The sequence below is a fragment of the Perognathus longimembris genome, chromosome 18 (assembly GCF_023159225.1).
Source record: "Perognathus longimembris pacificus isolate PPM17 chromosome 18, ASM2315922v1, whole genome shotgun sequence".
In the NCBI taxonomy this organism is placed as follows: domain Eukaryota; kingdom Metazoa; phylum Chordata; class Mammalia; order Rodentia; family Heteromyidae; genus Perognathus; species Perognathus longimembris.
The window spans coordinates 18,847,833-18,867,248 of NC_063178.1; the positions used below are offsets into that span (position 1 = coordinate 18,847,833).

The 19,416-nt window shown below is 39.1% G+C and overlaps 1 protein-coding gene across 1 annotated transcript in view; it reads left to right on the forward strand.

The window, feature by feature from the left end:
• Spidr (scaffold protein involved in DNA repair) overlaps nt 1-19,416 on the forward strand; it is a 199,049-nt gene that overhangs the window by 67,309 nt on the left and 112,324 nt on the right. Inside the window, exon 8 of the mRNA XM_048367602.1 lies at nt 738-957. Within this exon, the coding sequence (XP_048223559.1) occupies nt 738-957 (220 nt within the window). The remainder of the gene's footprint in view (nt 1-737; nt 958-19,416) is intronic.

The window sequence follows — 19,416 nt, forward strand, 5'->3', positions numbered from 1 at the left end:
TGATCATTAGAACAGTTGCAGCCAGCCAGTAATACGCGTGATATTAAAATCAAATCAGATAATGAAAAGTGGGGGGATAGCGTGAAAAGGAATCGGGAGAGTTGCTATATTCCCTTTGTTGTGGTTATCAAAAGGGTTCAAACTGGGGAATAAAAACTTACTCTGGCTGGGCATTGGTGGCTCACGCCTGTAGTCCTAGCTGCTTAGGAGGCTGAGATCTGAGGATCAGGGTTCAAAGTCAGTCAAAGCAGAAAAGTCTCTGTGAGACTCTTACCTCCAGTTAACCAAGCAAACACCAAAAGTGGAACTGTGGTTCAGGTGGTAGAGTGCTAGCCATGAGCACAAAGAGCACAAAGACAGCGCCCCTGAGTTCAAGCCCCAAGACAAAGACAGAAAAAAAATGCTCTAAAGCGTTGAACCTGTGGTTTCTGTACGCACAAGACTAATAGAAGACTATCATGCTTTTTTATTTTATGTGTATTTATATATTTATTATTTATACATGTAAACATATATTTTATATGTTTAACCTAACATATTAAGCCTATTTTGATGATATTACAGTGAACAAGAAAGTCTGTTTTACTTTGCAAAATGTGTAGAATACTTTCACCACGTACAGAAAACCATCTCAGAGTGTGTTGTTTTTATAACGACACTTTTTTTTATAGTGGCACTTTATTCATGCATGAACCATGTGCTTCATTTTTACTCATATTCTTTACATCAACTTTCAGGTGGACAATCTGGAGTATTAACTGTAAAGATTCTGGAGCTCCATGAGGAATGCAGCATGCAGGTTGCGGTGTGTGAGCAGCTAGCGGGCCCGCCAGCCACCAGCCCCACCCACAGTGGGCCCCCAAGGCCCGGAGCTCGCCTGAAGGTTCTCTTCACCCGAGAGGTGGCGGGACACCTCCGGGGCCACCCCGAGGACATCATCCACATCTTCCCTCCCTGGTGAGTGCAAAGAGCTGAGCTACAAGGCTTTCTCATAAGAGAAATGCATTTTTATCAGGGACATTTTTGTCACTTTATTATAGATAAATGCCAGGGAAGAAAGCCAGGATTTGATACAGGTTTTATAAACAGCACCACTGAATTGTCTCTGATGTCTGTTTGTGCTTCTGGCAGCAAAATTTTGATCATTTGGGGGTGATTAAATAGGAAACAACTACAGCAAAATTCTTGCTCAAGTAGTGTGCTGTTATAAGAACTAGCTGTTTTTGTTTTTATCCTTCTTAGGAAAATAGTTTTAGTAAGATGTATTATGTGACAGTAGAGTAGTGTGTATTAAATTAGTATTTCTTTGGGAGTCACTTAAGGGGAAAGGATAAAAGGATACTAGTATGGGGGGGAACTCATCACTTTTGAGAGAAAATTGAAGCAATCTTGTTTTAAAAGTTATTAGTTTTATTGATAATTTTATCGGGCATGGTTTTGTTTTGTTTTGTTTTATAACATGTAGGTGAGACTGGCCTGGAACTTGTTAAATAACCCAGGCTATAACTTCTCTTTGGCTGTTTTTTTGGTTGTTTTTGGTTGATTGTGGGGCTTGAACTGAGGGCCTTGGTGCTGTCCGTGAGTCTCTTTGTGTCTAAGGCTAGCTCTCTACCACTTGAGTCCCAGTGGTTAATTGATGATAAGAGTCTCAGGGAGACTTTTCTGCCTGGGCTTCCTGAGTAACTAGGACAACACCACCTGACTAAACTCCAGCCTCAGGATTCTATTACTCAGGTCTCCTGGGCTCCCTGAAACAGTGAGCCAAGGGATTGAACTGGTATCCAGAGGAGGGAGAACTTTGGGCTTTACTGTCTTCAGGCTATATATGAGCCCGACACTGTCTCCTCATATACCAGCCCTGTTCCTCCATGAAACCATGTGGCTAGGATCCCTTGTTCCAGGCCATCAGCTTTTCCCCACCCTTTCCCCCTCCCACTTCCTCATGAGGATTTTAACTATCTATGCTGTCTATGCTGACTGTCCTGGCCACAGGCCCTATAGCTGCTTCTCCTTACCCCCAGCCAGGACAACTCCAGACCTGTGTAGACCCCTTTCCTTACCTAAGGCTTATTATTCTTATGAAAGAGAATAAGAAGTGCCATACTTTTTTTCAACACACACACACACACACACACACACACACACACACACACACACACACGTATTTAACAGTTTATCAAAGGACAAATAGGGCTTCCTCACTATACTTGTTCATTCATTCATCCATTTATTCAGATGTGTTTATTAGTACCTCCAATAATTTGCCAGGTAGTTTGTCTCCCCTCAGAATACAACCCTGATATGAGGGAAGAAAGTGAAGCCTGACTTTTCCCATTATCCCATTATCATGAGTCCCTACTTATAGATAGTAAAAATCACATAAATGACCACTTAGAGCCAAGGGTGGTGGAGCACACCCACAATCTCTGATGCTTTGGAGATAGAAGTAAAAGCATTTTCTTGTAAGGCTGGCCCTGGCAAAAGTTTGTCACCCTACTTTTTTTTAAAGCTAAAATGAAAGGACTGGGGCAGAGCTTAAGTCATAGAACACTTTCCTGCTAAGCATGAGGCCCGGAGTTTAATCCCCAGTATCCCAAAGAATTAAAAAATGAAAAGTAAGTGTGACTTTAAATCATGAACTATCCATGCAGTGGAATATTAAGTGATTTTTTTTTGTAATACTGGGGATTGAACTCAAACCCTCACAGTTACTTAGTAAGCACTCTACCAGTTGAACCTATCCTCAGTTCTTTTGGATTTTTTAAATAAATTTGCTTTTCAGATAGGATCTCATTCTAACTTTCCTCCAGCCTGGAACTTGCAGTCCACCTACCGCCTCAATTTGCAGCTCACCTTACTTGCCATCTACCTAGCTCCTGAGGCAGGTGGATTGCATGCCCAGCTTGCTTTTTAAGACAGTATCTCACTTTTTGCCCAAGTTGGCCTCTAACCATCCTCTTGTCCCTTCCTTTCAAGTAGCTGAAATTGCAACACCATACCCAGAGTCTTTATTTGGGGGTCTTTAAGGTTATTTCCCAATTGGGGCTGTTTTAAACAGTTCTTGAATAAGATATTCATCCCAACTCACCCTTCTTATCATATTCTTAGCATATTTTTAGAATTAAAAATTCAGAGGATATGAATGGAATTTAAATCTTAATTGTTGTAACAGAAACCTACAGAGTTTGTATCTGTTTCTACTGCTGCCAGTTTCACATTAGTACCACACTTAGTGTTTTTTGTGGATGTATGTTATGATATAATTGCTTTAATCCTTCCCATGCAGTACATATGTATAGTAGACAATGGTACATGTGTAGTTTGTGTATACGTCAGATGATTTTTCTAAGAGATTTTTGGGGACTGTTTTAGTAGGCTGAAGGGTGTACAACTTGTTGCTGTTGCTTTGACTTCTTACTGTTAGTAAGAGTAAGTTGTCCATAGCAGAGTACATGCTCTTGGTCATATTGAATCCTTTTTCTTTACAAAGGATTTTTAAAAATAATATTTACTCATATTTATTGGGATCTTAAGGTCTCCCTTACTAACTCAGGTATCTGTTTTAGATAATAATGTGGTTTCCAGTTACATCACTTAAAATAATATTTTCTTGTTTCCTTCTCAAGAGTTATGACTATCTTGTTCATGTCTTATTACTTTGGCTAAACATCCAGATCAATTTTTTTCACTACTGTGTTCCAATTTCCTAGAATAATGCTTGGCATATAGTGGATAATGAGTAATGTAGAATATTCAGTACTGGAGACCTTGCCAGTCCTGGTATGCCCCCTTTTTGAATGAGAAGACTGTTGATGTATATATTTACTTTGAAATATTTATTGACTATTTACTGAGCATATGATATCTCATATTAGAAAATGGGAATGCAATATCCAAATACATTGTCTCTGCCTTTAGGAGGTTAGAAGTGTGTTGAGAGAAAAAGATAAATGAACTTTATATAAAAATCAGAGTACCTGTTGGTTAGCAGGGTCATATACTCTATATAGAGGTGACAACACTGAGGAGCTAAGCCTAACCCGTAGTGGTGAGTGGTTACATGTTTGAGGTGGGCTTGGGTATAGTGCCTGTGCACTTGAGCTCTGGGCAGAAGGTCCCAGTGTCACAGGTAGCTTCTTGGATTTGGTGATGCCGTAATTGAACGATAAGGGCTAAGATGGAAAGAATCAGGGGAGGAAATATAATGAGATGACTAAAGACCAAAAAAGTCGTAATAATACAAGTATCAGACATACTTAGAAGTATACAGAGTGCTCTGTGGACAGGGTAGAAATGACAAGGTGGGGGTGTTAGAGCGTGAGGCTGGAGAGTACACTCACACACTGCTGTTCATGAGGAGGGGTGTGATCTGATTCACGTGTTCAAGTCACTGATGACGACTGGGGGACGGAGGGAAGAATGAGGTCATCTCAGAGGCTTGGGAAGAGGCTTTGTTGAGAAGTTAGTTGTCTTCCTTGTATTCTATCTTGCCTTTCCAAGCTGTACCAGCAACTAGTGGCTATTGTATCCAACTGCATAATCCATTCCTAATCCACTGTTTACCATCTTAGTCCAAACCATTCCCTAAGTTGTTGGCTTGAAAAATAAGTACATGATGATGCCATGTACTAACGTGCGGAAACGTTGGGACAGATTTGTGAGCGCATTGAACATGTTTGGTACTAGTAAGACCTAGAGCCCTGAGATGACACAAGAAGCTGTGATGACAAAAGAGAAAATTCTTATCAGTTGGTCTGTGTGGCCAGTATAAGCCATGTGATCCATGTGATGGATAGACAGCAGAGTATTGAGGTACAGCCTATATAGTTTTGTTACAGTTGCCTTGGTTCCTAAATTATATAGTCTGTCTTGGAGTCTTTGAACTGAAGAAACTACTAACAGCAGCGTGTCTTGAGGGGAAATAAGTAGGAAAGAAAACTAATACAGTACCAAAAAAAACAAAGCAAAGAAGAATGAAGACTATGAGAATAACCTGTGGAATCTGCAAAACCTGGAGGGAGGAGAGAAGGAAAACAATCATTTGTGCTGGGGCTGGGGATATGGCCTAGTGGCAAGAGTGCTTGCCTCGTATACATGAGGCCCTGGGTTCAATTCCCCAGCACCACATATACAGAAAATGGCCAGAAGTGGCGCTGTGGCTCAAGTGGCAGAGTGCTAACCTTGAGCAAAAAGAAGCCAGGGACAGTGCTCAGGCCCTGAGTCCAAGCCCAGGACTGGCAAAAAAAAAAAAAAAAAAAAGAATCATTTGTGCTTACATGACCATGTGAAGCAGATGCCACTTTTCCATGCAGTGTTGCTGTAACTGTTCAGGTCTCTCCTTTGCAATGTGGAGTGCCATTTCTAATAGAAGAAAGCAGAAACAATGGGGAAAATAGAAACAAAGCATTAGTAACAAATGACCATGTTCTTCCTAATCTTACACAGTGGATATAGATGATTCTCTGGAATTATTTGTTTATTTGTTTGTCCTGGTACTTTGAACTCAGGACTTTGAGCTCTAGGTTGTCTTTCTTGCTCACAACTAGTGCTCTACCACTTAAGCCTGCCTCTACTCCTTTTTTTTTTTTTTTTTTTTTGCAATGAGTTGAACTCAGAGCCTTTGTCCTTACAGGAAAGCACTCTGCTACTTGATTACTCACATCTAAGACAATAAACAAAGAACAATCGAGACTGTGACGTGACTCTATCTCCACTTTAAAAACTACTAATCCAGTAACCTCTAAGCAGTGAAAGAATTAGATTTTGAGAATTACTACGAAATTATACTTAAATGGCTAATTTTCAACAAAATAACACAATATATAAAGAAACAGTAAGGCATGAAAAGAAACTATACTTCGCTCCTTTGCCATCTGTCACATGGAGGTTACACTGAAACCCACATCAGCTAACAGAACGTTTTCTTTTTTTTTTTTTTTTTTTTTTTTTTTTTTTTTTTTTTTTTTGGCCAGTGGTGGGCCTTGGACTCAGGGCCTGAGCACTGTCCCTGGCTTCCTTTTTGCTCAAGGCTAGCACTCTGCCACTTGAGCCACAGCGCCGCTTCTGGCCGTTTTCTGTATATGTGGTGCTGGGGAATCGAACCTAGGGCCTCGTGTATCCGAGGCAGGCACTCTTGCCACTAGGCTATATCCCCAGCCCCAGAACGTTTTCTTTGGTGTCACAGCTTCCCGTGTTTATTTAGGGCTTTAGCTATTGCTGTTACCAAAAAGATAGTATTGACTGTGCCCTGCAAATCTATTCCAAGTGTCTCTGTTTCAGTACATGGCATCATTCACTTAACTTTTGAAAACCAAAGTAGTAAGAGTTGTAATTACTAACTTTTACATGCATGTTCAATGTATGTCAAGTACAGTGACAGTATCCTGAGTCTCCTTTAACTTCACAGTAGCCTTTGGGTTTTTACTCTTTATCTTCCCCATTTTCTCTACCAAGAAACCTAAGCATCTATGCTTTTCTCAGCCTCTACAATGAAAAGTAGCAAACAATGTTCCTTCAGGTCTTTTTGGGCTTAACAAAAAAATGACAACTGGCTGCAAACATCCACCTACAAGTGCTGCTATGGGATTGACCTAAAACCACACCTTCTACTGTTCAAAAAGAAATGTACTCAATACCCCACTTATGTAAATGTAACCCCTCCGTATAATACCTTTACAATAAAAATTTTAAAGAAAAAAAGCCCATATCTTCACTGTTTAAGGAGAGGCAAGATCATAGGCTGTCAACCAGTTCAGGCCAATTGTGGGGATCCGAAAGCCAAAATGGAGAGCTGGTTGCTGATATACTTAGGTAGACACTACTTTGACCTTTTATAATGTGGCTGCACTGGCCGGGGGGGGGGGGGGGGGGGGGCGGGGGTTGGGGACAGCCTTCTAACCAAGTGTTGATTGGGTTGGGGGGCTGTGGCCACTGAAGCATGTAAATTTCTTAGACTTGAGGAACCTGGATGGAAAGAGAACAGAGCAATGCAGTTTAGGGCCCAGGATCACATTTATGGTCATTTCTCTAAGCTTTATACTGTGCCTTTGTAACATGAAAGATAATATCTGTTAGGCCTCTTCACAAAATGACCGAGAATAGATGATAATCAATCAGTAGTTCATTGTGAACTGATATTTTTTCTTCATGGTGTTCTCTGACACAATATGAAAATATAATAACTCTTAAGAGCTCTTGATTTCCTATTCCAAAAAGGGAAATTGTCACTTGAAAGTAATAGTTCCAGAGAATTTTAACATGACACAGAGTACCAGAGTGTGATATGTTAACATAAGATGAGACTGTACTTGTTCTATCCAGAGCAAGGTGTTTTGTTGTTGTTTTTTTAACTTTACAGAAGCCATATATCTCTGGTCTCAAAGTAAGTAATTCTAATGCAGCACTATAGAAGGCATTTTCATCTAGCTTTGAAGCTTAGTAAATAACTTTATGGCTAAAATAATAAACTGTGGTTAACTATTAAACATTATTGAATGAATGGAATGCTTCTTTCTATTGCAGCATTCTGATTGGTTCTTTTGTATTCTTTATCACAAAGGTAAAGATTAGGAAAGCAAATAAAAGTGTTAAACTGTTTGTTTTTTCTCTTTCTGGCCATAGTGTTCTAGGGTGGGGTGTTAATAAGACCTGGCAACCAGCCAAGGTCTGTGAGCACCTGGACGGCTAGGGTGTGTTGGTCGCAGTACTGTTTCACAGTACTTCCCTTTGAGAGGACATGCTATGGAGCACGCTGTGGCTTATCAGGCCAAATAATGTATGTCAGCAAATGAGTATGATTTTATTATCGAATACAGATTTATTCTTATTTAAAAGGTATTGGAAACCATCAGATTCTGTCTTCTGAGTTCACGTGGTGTAAAGATAATGGGCTGTACCTGCACATCAGCCCACTTGGAATGAAGAATATCTTTAGATTTTCTGTTATGTTTCTTTATACTATAAAGGCAGAGATCTGGAATAGAAATTATCTTTAGGCTTAAATTTAATTATTTAGGCCTACTGTGGACCACAAATCCTGGAGTAAACTTGAATACTTCTGCTCTGCCTAGGAATGCCTATGTCTCCCACCTTCTTTCTTTCCTCTCTTTCTCTCAATTCTAGACAAACTTGGGTGGTTCTCTCCTACATGGCACCGTTGTTTCTTCTACATGCTGTCCATGGCAGCAGCCAGTAGAACCTGTCCTTATATTTCTGTCTTTCCTTATACAGTATACTCTGAACTTTGGGGGGGTAGGTAAATGCGTTTTGTGACTTATGTGGAAATCTCAGTGTGCAAGATCAGTCTAGCCCTATAGTCTTCATGTTTCTCCATAGGATCTTAAAGTTAGAGAACATTTCATTTCTATTTTTTTAACTGATAAGCCTTACTCTTCCTAAATTACAGTTCTAAAGTATTATTAGACTTTCATCTATAAGAGGTGCTAATTTATTCCTGAAAAACTGTACTGGGCTCGTGTGTCTCAAGAGAGGAAGAGTAGGTCTAAAAGGAGACCATTTTTCAACTACTGCTCAACACTGGAGTTTTGTCATTTGGGGGAGAAATTTCAGCAACAGCATCTGCTTCAGCTGTTCTGTGTCCAGAAGTCAGCCTTGGTCTGTGCACTGAGTTTGCTACTGCCCCTTGTTTGTGGCTTTATTTACTTTTTTAGGCAGGCTCATGCTATATAGTGTAGGCTTCAGAATCCTCTTACCTCTGCCTCCAAAATGCTAGAACTGAGGGCACACACCATACCTGGCTGGCCATCCTTTTTAAAAATTGAGTTCATTGACTTTATAGCACTTCTGAATGAGGTGAATGCATTGTTCTTCAAAATGAAAAATAGAAAAAGGTATTAAAATTAAACCATCTTAATTATCTTATTGCTGTAAGTAAGGAATGACTTTAATGAGAAGCTAATTAAACATGGCTATAGATCAGTTACTCAGAAACTGAAGCTTTGATAAAGATGCAGTATACTCATAAATTGACATGTTGGGTTGAAACTCCTTTTATATGACGAAAGGTAATAAAACTAATAAATAAATAAAACAATTCGAAAAAGCTGTAGCCTGTGTGAACATTCCTCTCCTTTCAGTGATCCACGTTATGGCCAGTTTAATGTGGCAGGTCCACCTGATGTCTTACTGGGGTATAGTTCAGTAACGTTTTACTGTTGTTTCCTCTTCAGTGCGGAAGTAAGAGCTTGCAAACACTCAGAAATGCTCCTTCCTGGGCAGAGTGTTGGACCACGTGGTCCTCTTGGGTTCCCCTGACAGCCTCTCTGCAGAGTAGGCCAGGCATTCTGGGCACACTCAGATTCAGTACTTCTTTCAGCAACCTCAGCTCAGCTGACTTTAAAGCACAGTTGCTCAATGTGCACATGTCCAAAGTGTGAAGAAAATCCTAAACCTGGCCTCCTTCTTTGTTCTTTCTTGTGAAGGCAGTACTATCTATTTATTATACTAGGCTTGAAGCTGCCAGCTAAAAACTGTTATCTTCCAACCTGCATTCTTCTAGTCCTTCTCAGGATCCATCAGGATTCCTCCTCATTGATGCTCACTGCTCTTGGTCCCTTTTGCCTGATGATCACTACTGTTACCTCCTTAGGGGTGTGCTTTTAACCAGGCTTCATCCTGTACTAATTCTTTAAATCACAGACCGGATGTACGCTCTCTGTAGACTTTCCAGCCTGTGTTTATTCTCCCTCACAGTCCAAGCCCTTGGTACCCTGGATGCTGCGGTAAGTACTCTAGCTTCATCCTGGCCGAGTTATTTTGTTCCTAAGGTTTTCCATTGTGGTCTCCAATCCTGCCTAGCCTTTCTAGCTTCTGCTTCCTAGTGTAGCAAGGCTCTTTATGCTATGGGTAATGTCTTAGGAGTCCCTGCCCTCCTGTGCTGCGTGCTCACTGTCCTGGTTAAAGAACTGCCAGCTCTATTAAGGCCCTGACAGGACAGCACCACAGACAGCACTCAGTACCCTAAACATATTTATCCAGTGAAACAAAGAATGAAAATAGTACTTGAAATGCCTTGCCAATCAATGCTTATCAGGAGACATTGGTGCAAAAATTGACAGTAGTTCAATAGTATCTTAAAGAGTTTACACTAGATATAACGAGCATTCCTCAATTAGATACACCACTTCCAGCTTTTTCAAAAATTATTTTTATTGCAAAGAGCATTACCAATTACTAGGAATAATAAATTAACATTATTGAACATCTACTATGCACCAGGCTTCTTATAATGCTTTATTTTTAGTTTCTGTTTTACTCATTAATAAACCATGTCATGCCAAGCTCTAGTGGCTCATGCCTATAATCTGAGCTACTTAGGAGGCTGAGATCCAAGGATCATGGTTCAAAGCCAGCCTGGGCAGGAAAGTTTGTGAGACTCTTATGGCCAGTAAACCACTAGAAAATCTGAAGTGGCACTGTGGCTCAAAGTGATATAGCACTAGCCTTGAGCAAAGAAGCTCAGAGACAGTGCCCAGGCCCAGAGTGCAAGCCCATGACCAAAAAAAAAAAAAAAAAAAAAAAAGGAAAAGGGAAGAAACAAAGTATTTAAAATACTGAATTTCATAGAGCTTCTGTGAGGATCAAATGATTTTATAGGACAGAAAATCACAAACTGTATTAAAGGACAAGTATTTTATTATACCGCATGCCATTGTGTATGGCTTATGATAGCTATTAGAATGTTAGACTAATTGAGACCCGCCTTTCTCCAAGCATTAAAGAAGGGATTTCCTACCTCCAAGCAATTCTTTCACCGTCATTCAGCAAGGATTTAACATGCCCTGCTAGTTCTTATCGCCAAAGTGAGATATTTCTGTTAGTCCATCTCTGAATGTGGTGTTCAATTATATGATCTGATCATAAAAGGGAAGGTGTATGAGGCTGTGTGTAGCTTACAATCACGTTTCCTTTGTTGAGTACTACTCCAGTGAATGTTTCTGTTTGTGACTAATTTTATTTTTCTAAAGCTACTGTTAGAAGTCTCTTTTCCTCCTTTAAAAAAATTTATGGTTGTACAGGGAGTTTTAATTCAACAAATCAATTTATAAGAAGATATAGCTTCATCAATGTCACCCCTTTGTTCTGTTTGGAATCTTACTTTGCTGTCTTGCGTGCATATCTATTGCACAAACCAGGCACCTGATGGACAAGGCATGGCAGCAATACTGCCACTAGGCGCGGCTCTTTGAGGTTAACCCAAAGATATCATCCTAATACATATTTTCATGTCAGAATTGGCTTGGCTCCTACTAAATGAGCATTCTATCGAGTGCATCCAGATCAATTCTGACTCAATATATTGAGGTTTTCCGGTGGCTGATCACATACAAAAATGCAAGATCTTATCCAAAGGTGAGGTTGGGCTGGAGTCTGCTCAATGGGCCCACCCGAATTCAAAACCCAGCACTGCCAAAAATAACCACAGAACAAATCATCTTCAGATATATTAGTTCAGTGGCTCTTAATATATCCATTGTTTTGTACAACTGTTAGGACAATCAATATATTCTTTTCAGCTAGAATAATTTTAATGGATGTGTTGTACAACATGTTGACCACAATTAATACCAATGTATTAGTTGTGTTCTTGTGTTGTTTGCAAACTTATATTCTTGCAAATTGCTAAGAGAATGGATTTTAACTATTTTCATCACAAAATAATGCTAAGTATGTGTGGTAATGTACATCTCAATGAACTCTGTTGCTCCTCGGATGTATCTATATTTGTATTTTACTTTTCTTTGCGTTAACATACATGTATTGAATGAGAGGGTTTCATTGTGACATTTCCATACTTGCACTCAGTGCAATTTGAACAATTCCACTCCTTCCCTTTTTAATTTTTTTAAATTATTATTATAAAGGTGATGTACAGAGGGATTATAGTTACACAGCCAGGTAATGAGTACATTTCTTTTTGAACAACGTCACTCCTTTCCTCTCTCTTCCCCAGTATTTCCAACTCCCATCCCCACCCAGAAGTTGTAGAGTTCATTGTCAACAGAGTATCCAGTGAGTACCACTGCTGCATTTGTTCACCCTTTGTCCTTCCATTTCACTGTTCCCCGTACTCTCCCAAAGAGAGATAGTGAACAAGATGTAAAGAAAACAAAAACAGTAAAGAAAATTTTTTTTTAAAAAACCTCGTTTCCATTTCTTGGCCTTCCTCCCTTCTTCAAATAGCATTTGCTGGGTTTCATTATAGCACAATCAATTTAGAACATTTTCACCACTCCCCATTTAAAACCCAATACCTATTAGTGGTTACATTTGATTCCTCTCAAGCCCACAACACTAGATAACCACTAATATACTGTCTCTGTAGATTTTTCTAAAGAGACATTTTACATAAATGAAAGAGTCAGTGAATGTTTATTTGTAAATGGCTTATTTCATTTATCATAGTGAGTTTACTTCAGTCCTCTTTGTGGTCATATAATACTCTATTTTGTGGATATACCTCATTTTGTTTATCTTCTGATGAACATTAGGGTTATTTCCACTCTTTTGGCTATTGTCAACAGTGCGACAGTGAATACAATAGGTAAAAGTTTTTAGGTGGACATGTTTTTAGTATCTTCAGATCTATATGTCTATGCGTAGGCCAGTACCATCCTGTCTTGATTACTTTTGTTCCTAGTAGGTTCTGAAATAAGGATGTGAATCCTTCAACTTTGTCTTTCTCAATATTGTGTATGAGGCGAGCACTTTACCACTAGGCCATATTCCCAGCCCCTCGCAATATTGTTTTAGCTGTTGTAGATCCCTTGCATTTTCATGTGACTTTCAAGAGCAGCTTGTCTTTTCTGCAAAATGCCCAGATAGGTTTTTGCTAGAGGTTGAGTCTGTTGATAAATTTAGGATACTTGGCTGATTAATATTAATTAAATCTTCTAATCTATGAATTAAGAATGTCCTTTCATTTATCAAAATATTTTTTTAATTTCAAGAGTTTTTTTGGTAGTTTTCAGATTAGAAGTTGTGTTAAATTTATTCTTGAGTATTTTGTTTTTTGATAGTATTGGATATGAAATTTTGTTTTAAATTTTCATTTTTTACACTGTCCATCAGTGGTATGTAAAAATACAAGGATTTTTGGTGCTGTTTTTACTTTTTGAGTCAGGATCTCGATATGTAGGAGTACCTTTTCCATTCAAGTACAGCAATCTAGAGCTGATTTTGTGTGTGTGTGTACTGTACTGATTGTTATGTTCTGATCTTTTATATACTGATCTTAAACACTGCACATTTCCTGAATTCATTTAGTATTTAGAGTAGTTTCTCAGGTTGGTTGTGCCAATCCTGTGGCCTGAACTCAGCGCCTAGGCCTTAGCCCTGACCTTTTTTGTTCAAGGCTGGCACACTACCACTTGAGCCACAGCTCTACTTCCGGCTTTCTGGGTGCTTCATTGGAGATGAGAATCTCACAAACTTTCTTTCCTACTCTGGCTTTGAATCTTTTTTTTTTTTTTTTTTGTCAGTCCTGGGGCTTGGACTCAGGGCCTGAGCACTGTCCCTGGCTTCTTTTTGCTCAAGGCTAGCACTCTTCCACTTGAGCCACAGTGCCACTTCTGGCCGTTTTCTATATATGTGGTGCTGGGGTATCCAACCCAGGGCTTCATGTATACGAGGCAAGCACTTTTTGCCACTAGGCCATATTCCCAGCCCACTGCCTTTGAATCTTGATCCTCAGATCCCAGACTCCAAATAGCTAGGGTTACAGATATGGACACTGTTGCTCAGCTTCTTTACAGTACTTTCTAAATGGATTCTTTAGGATATGCACGAATATGTTATCTGCTAATATGGATTTTTACCTATTGCTTTCCAGGCTGGATACTTTGCTTTCTGCCTTTTTATTTAATCTTCTTTTTTCATCATATTACTCTCTGTGTCTCTCTTTTTCTCTTGCTTTTGTTTTCTTTTTCTGTGCACTCCTTTCTTTCATGCCAGAGGGAAGCACATTGTTGGTCAAATGACGTAACAGTACCTTTGCTTCATTCTGCTAATAAACAACATGAGTAGATATATTCTTTCTTGAATGAAGACCAGCCATTTTTTATCAAAATGTTGTGGGTTAAATATGCTTTTCTGTTCACTAACACATGGTATATTCAAATCACAGTTTCTAAAGGTGAACACTATTGAAAAGTGATTTGTTTAAAAATCTGTAACATCATTAATATATTAGTTGTAATGACCACTTTTTATGTTTTTAAACCTTCTCAGACATTCTCTAAGAAGACTTCTCATCTGCTGACTATAAATATAACTAGATTCCTTGAATATTACTACAGGCAGATTCTTTTTTTTTTTTTTTTGCTGCCTAGGGAAAGAGTATCTTGGCAAACAGGTCATGAATTATGTATGTTTGCAACAAATATGTTAAACATACCCTATTAACTTTTCCATCAGAGAGAATCCTAATGTTAACTTTTTAGTAGCTGTATTCCCCTACTTAGCTGGTTCACTCATATCCCAAGTCCAGTGTTTCCTTACTTCACCTTTTGATGCTTATTAAAAGAAATATTTAGCTAGGTGCCAGTTGCTCATGCCTATAATCTTAGCTACCCAGGAGGCTGAGATGCCCTGGCAGAAATGTTCATGAGACTCTTATCTTTTTAACCTCTAAAAACAAAGTAGCAACTAGAAGTGGAGCTATGGCTCAAGTGGTAGAGTGCTACCTTAGAACAAATAAAGCTCAGGGACCCCACCACCCAGGCCCTGGGTTCAAGCCCCAGGACTGGCATTAAAAAAAAAGAGGAAATATTTGTACCATTGAGCCACAGCTCTACTTCTGGCTTTTTGGTGGTTAATCGGAGATGAGTCTCATGGACTTTCTTGCCCAAGCTGACTTCAAACCTTGATCCTCACATATCTTAGCCTCCTGAGAGGCTAATATTATAGGCATGAGCCACTGGGGCCTAGCAGTTCTTTTCTACTCAGCCATATATATATTCCCTTTAGTCTCAGACACTGTGGAGAGAGGTTGCTTACTTTGTGTCCTGGCACATATTAAAGGGTTTGTTTTTCTGCCTCATTTAGTATTGGTAGCTTCACAGGGTACTCACTAACTATGTCAAGGTCACATACAAATGGATGACATGTTCTTTCTCTAAAGACAATAGGAATTTTTTCCTTTTGATTTTTTTTTGTAGTAGTGGTACAAATATTTTTTTATACTTTGGAGGCTATGTCTTATACTCTGGTTTATTATCCCAGTAGAAATTTTACTCAGGGAGCCATTCCTGAAATTTTTCAATATTTATGTTCTACCCACTGACACATACTTGTTTTTACCAGGATATCTCCAGAAGAAACAGAGTGGTTGTTCTTGCTGATAAATCCTATCAATGCGATATCATCGTGTTTTGTGGCTAGTCAGATAGTTGGCACATCTGTGGACTACGTTAGGACATAGAACTACAGTTGACATAGTCCTCAATCCAAATGTTCTAAATGTAAAATTCTATAAATAAGCAATAAGTTTTAAGTTTCACAATGTTCTGAATAGGACTGTAAAATCTCATGCCATCCTGGTTGGGCCAGAACCATACTTTTGTCTAGAGTATCCATGCTCATTAGTGATAGTCTTCTCAACTGTGATGGTACTAGGCTAATGTTCTAGTTATTTTCTTTTTATAATGCCCGCAAAGGACCTATGATATGCCAAAGAGAAGCATTGGTGAAAGTTCTTGACTTAAAAAAAGAAAAAAATATTGTCTACTCAGATTGCAAAATCTGTGGTATAATAACATATTGAGACAGAAAGAAACCACATTTACATACAATTTCCATTTTATTATTGTAGTTTATTATAATTATTATAACAATTCTGTTTCCTCTATCCCTAAACTTTTTGACATATGTGATAGGAAAATATTTAGCAGGTTTTATACTATCTGTGGTTTGGAGCTGGCAGTCTTGGAATATACTCTATCAGTGAGGGAAGACTACTATACACAGTTCCAAGCACAAACATGAAAACTCAGCCTGTTTGTGAATATATACTCCATCTGTAAACTCAGATTCTGAGGATGTAATCATTTGTGTCTTGACTCATAAAGCCTCCCATCTGATGAATAAGACCCATGGGTAGTGAATCCTAAGGATTCGCCTTAGTTTAGGGATTCCATCTAATAAATCTCAGCTAGTCTGATTATTTTCATTTTGATTAAAAGTAGCTGTACATTGAGAAGGAATAGAAGAATTTAAGTTACATTATTAGATTCATTTTTTTCTGTCATGGCTATTTTTTAATTAACTTTATTGTCAAAGTGATGTTCAGAGGGGTACAGATGCATATGTAGGATAGTGAATACATTTCTTGCCAAATGTGTTACCCCTCCCTCATTTTTCTCCCTTTCCCTCCACCTCAGTGTCCTCCCCCCAAGTTGTACAGTTCATTTCCAACATATCGTCTTGTGAGTATCACTGTTGCACTAGCTCTCCCTTTGTCCTTTATCTCACAATTGGATGTTTACCTTCCCTTCCCTAATTCAGATAAATATATATACAATACCCAGAGTGTCAAAATCAAATACAGCAACAACAGGATAAACCATAGGAAGGAAAAACGAAAGAAAGAAGAAATAACGTCACATAGTACATTAAAAATAACAACAATGAAAAACCTTGTTTCTGTATCTTGGAGTTCATTTCGCTTACCATCTTCTTTTATATAATCATATGTACATAGCTGTTGAGCTTTTGTGATCCTCTGCTAGGACTATCCTAGATGTATACCAAATGGATCAAAGATCTCGATGTAAAAGCAGATACCATTCCTTTGGCCCTCTTTCCGCTAGAAATTTAACTTGAGTGTTCCTAACCCTCATGGAAGTCAGGAAGCTCTTCAGGCAGCATCCACGTAGCCTCCTGGAAGAATGTAGTTAGCGAGCTATTTGGTAAGTCTTCCCCTCTCTGCATTTTATCAAGACATTTCTAACATCTGGCTCTTCAGATTTCTATTCTGGGCTGTTACTACAATGCCAGAAAGTTGGAAGCTCCAAGCACCTTATCTCATATCAGGAGAGTGCCAGTTGCATACACATATTTTGGCAGCTGTGATGAACTCACAGTTTTGTAGTTTGGAAATCTTTCGTAGTAACATGTTTGAACACCTGAGAAAAACAACATCAAATAATACCAATAATATCACAGAGTACTTTCGTATCTACTTTCTTACTTTTTCATCTGTACTTCTCCCGGGAAGCTTTAGACATTGTACCATTGAGACTCACTAGGGCATGGTCTGCTGGCTAAGACCCAACTCCTCTGTTGTGTACTCAGCCTGTCTACAACACTGACGCCTAAGATGACTGCTCAGTAAGGTTTGGTGATCAATTAGACACCCCACCCCCTGTGTCTTACAAGTCATTCATCCATTCTTTGTGTTTGTTCTTACTTTTATGCTTTTCTTTCATTTTCCCTCTTTCTCTTCCGCCCCCCCCACACCCCAGCCCTACACTGGCCATCTTTAAAGCACAACACAGGCTCTTAGTATGATTTAGTACAGGCCTGAGCTGCTATCTCTCCCAGTGTCTTTTCTGGAGGCCTGAACTTCCCGACAGCCCTGACCATGGAGAGGTGGAATGCGGTGCTGACGTCATGGCTGCTCCTGGGAATGTTTTGCATTCCTCTTCCTGGCAGTGGTCAGGTGGCTTCCAGCAAAAATGAAGGACAACAGCTTCCAAAGGAAAAACAGAGAGGAGCAAAGGAACAGTTTATAAGCAAAATATTGTGGGGGAGATACTTTTATTTTGAGCCAAAATTGAAACTAGAACCAGATGGTTTGCATTCTGAAGCTGCATGAATGCTAAGGACGTTTATTAATGGCTGTAATAGCTCAGCTATTTGGCTTTTTCCTGAACTTAATTCTTGAAACTATCTTTAAGAATTAAATGACAGCTTAACTAAGAAAGCAGCTTTCTGAGTATAGTAGTAAGAACTCTTGATGAAAATGACCTGAAGTTAAGGTACAGGCTCTCTTAAAGTCTGTTGGTCTCCTGCGAAGTCATTTCTGAAAGAAGCACAAGCACAAAAGAAAACTTAACGTATTTTGTGCTGTTAAATTATTTTAGTATCTACTACAGAACTTTTTTTTCTCAAAGTATGTACATTTCCAGTGTGATTTCCGTTCAAACCATAGACTCTTACTTTACATTCCTTTTCAAACCAGATATTCAAAACAGAGATCAGCAGATTCTTAATATAACAAACACAGGCTGTGCCAAAGCCATACAGCTCTGCAATAATGTTTGCAACAGAAAAGCCAACCGTTACTTAGTTAGCTTTTAAATTTAATTTGTGCTTTCCTTTTCTCCTAGCCACTGAAATACTTATGTTCAAATTTACTATTCCGATTTAGCTGATCAGTTTGTGTGTTTGCATTTTAAAATAAGATAGTGTGATCTTTAAAATAAAATTGCCTTTCAGTATCTTTTCTCTTAGTTTGTTGTAACCACAGTTACATTAACAGTAGTTCCCCAGTTTAGGTGAAATTCACTTGAAAACTTCCTGTTATACATTGAAATGGAAAGTTGGCTTCCTGTTAGGGGTCATGTTGCTGGTAAGGAATTTCCAGAAATGTGGGGAACTGCTGACTCACAGTATACAGTGGACTGATCCAGAGACAGCAGGGCTTAAGGGGTTTTTTCGAGCTCTTGGCGGAAGCAAGCAAAATATGTGGCTGTAATGTTCTCATTTATTTTTAGATCTAGGAATGGGGCGGAGGAGAGACTGTTGCTTTGGATGGGATCCTTGCAAATAGCTTTAAAATGGCTAGAATTCATATTAGGTATGTCTTTCAGAGTATGTTTTTCCATGCTAGAATTTGGAAAACAGATTGTTGTCATTCCCTGATATACAGGTGAGCCATAAGTTGGTGTAGTGGGTTGGCTGAATACTATATACCAATCATATTAGTGCTTGCATGTAGAGTTAGTTGGTCCAGAAAAAGGCCCAGGTAGTGTGCCTCTTATATTATGAATAGAAGTCTCTGAATCTATCTATTTACTGAAAACTTTAAATATTAGCTGCCCAGAATCAAAAGAAAAAGTAGGATTGTTGCGTGTGTGAGTGTGTGTGTGTGTGTGTGTGTGATACGCATGCATGCAAGCGTATACAGGCTGCTCCTGGGGTTTACCTGAGGGCCTCCTCATGGTCCCTGAACTTTTGTGCTCAAGGCTAGGGCTTCCACTGTGAGCAACAGCTCCATTTCTGAGTTTTTGGCCATTGAGATAAGAATCTCGTAGACTTTCCTACCTGGGCTGTCTTTGAACAGTGATCCTCATATCTTAGCCTCCTGAGTAGCTAGGATTGTACTAGTTCGTCTCCAGTGACCTGCAGAAGGTCTTTTTTTTTTGGCCAGTCCTGGGGCTTGGACTCAGGGCCTGA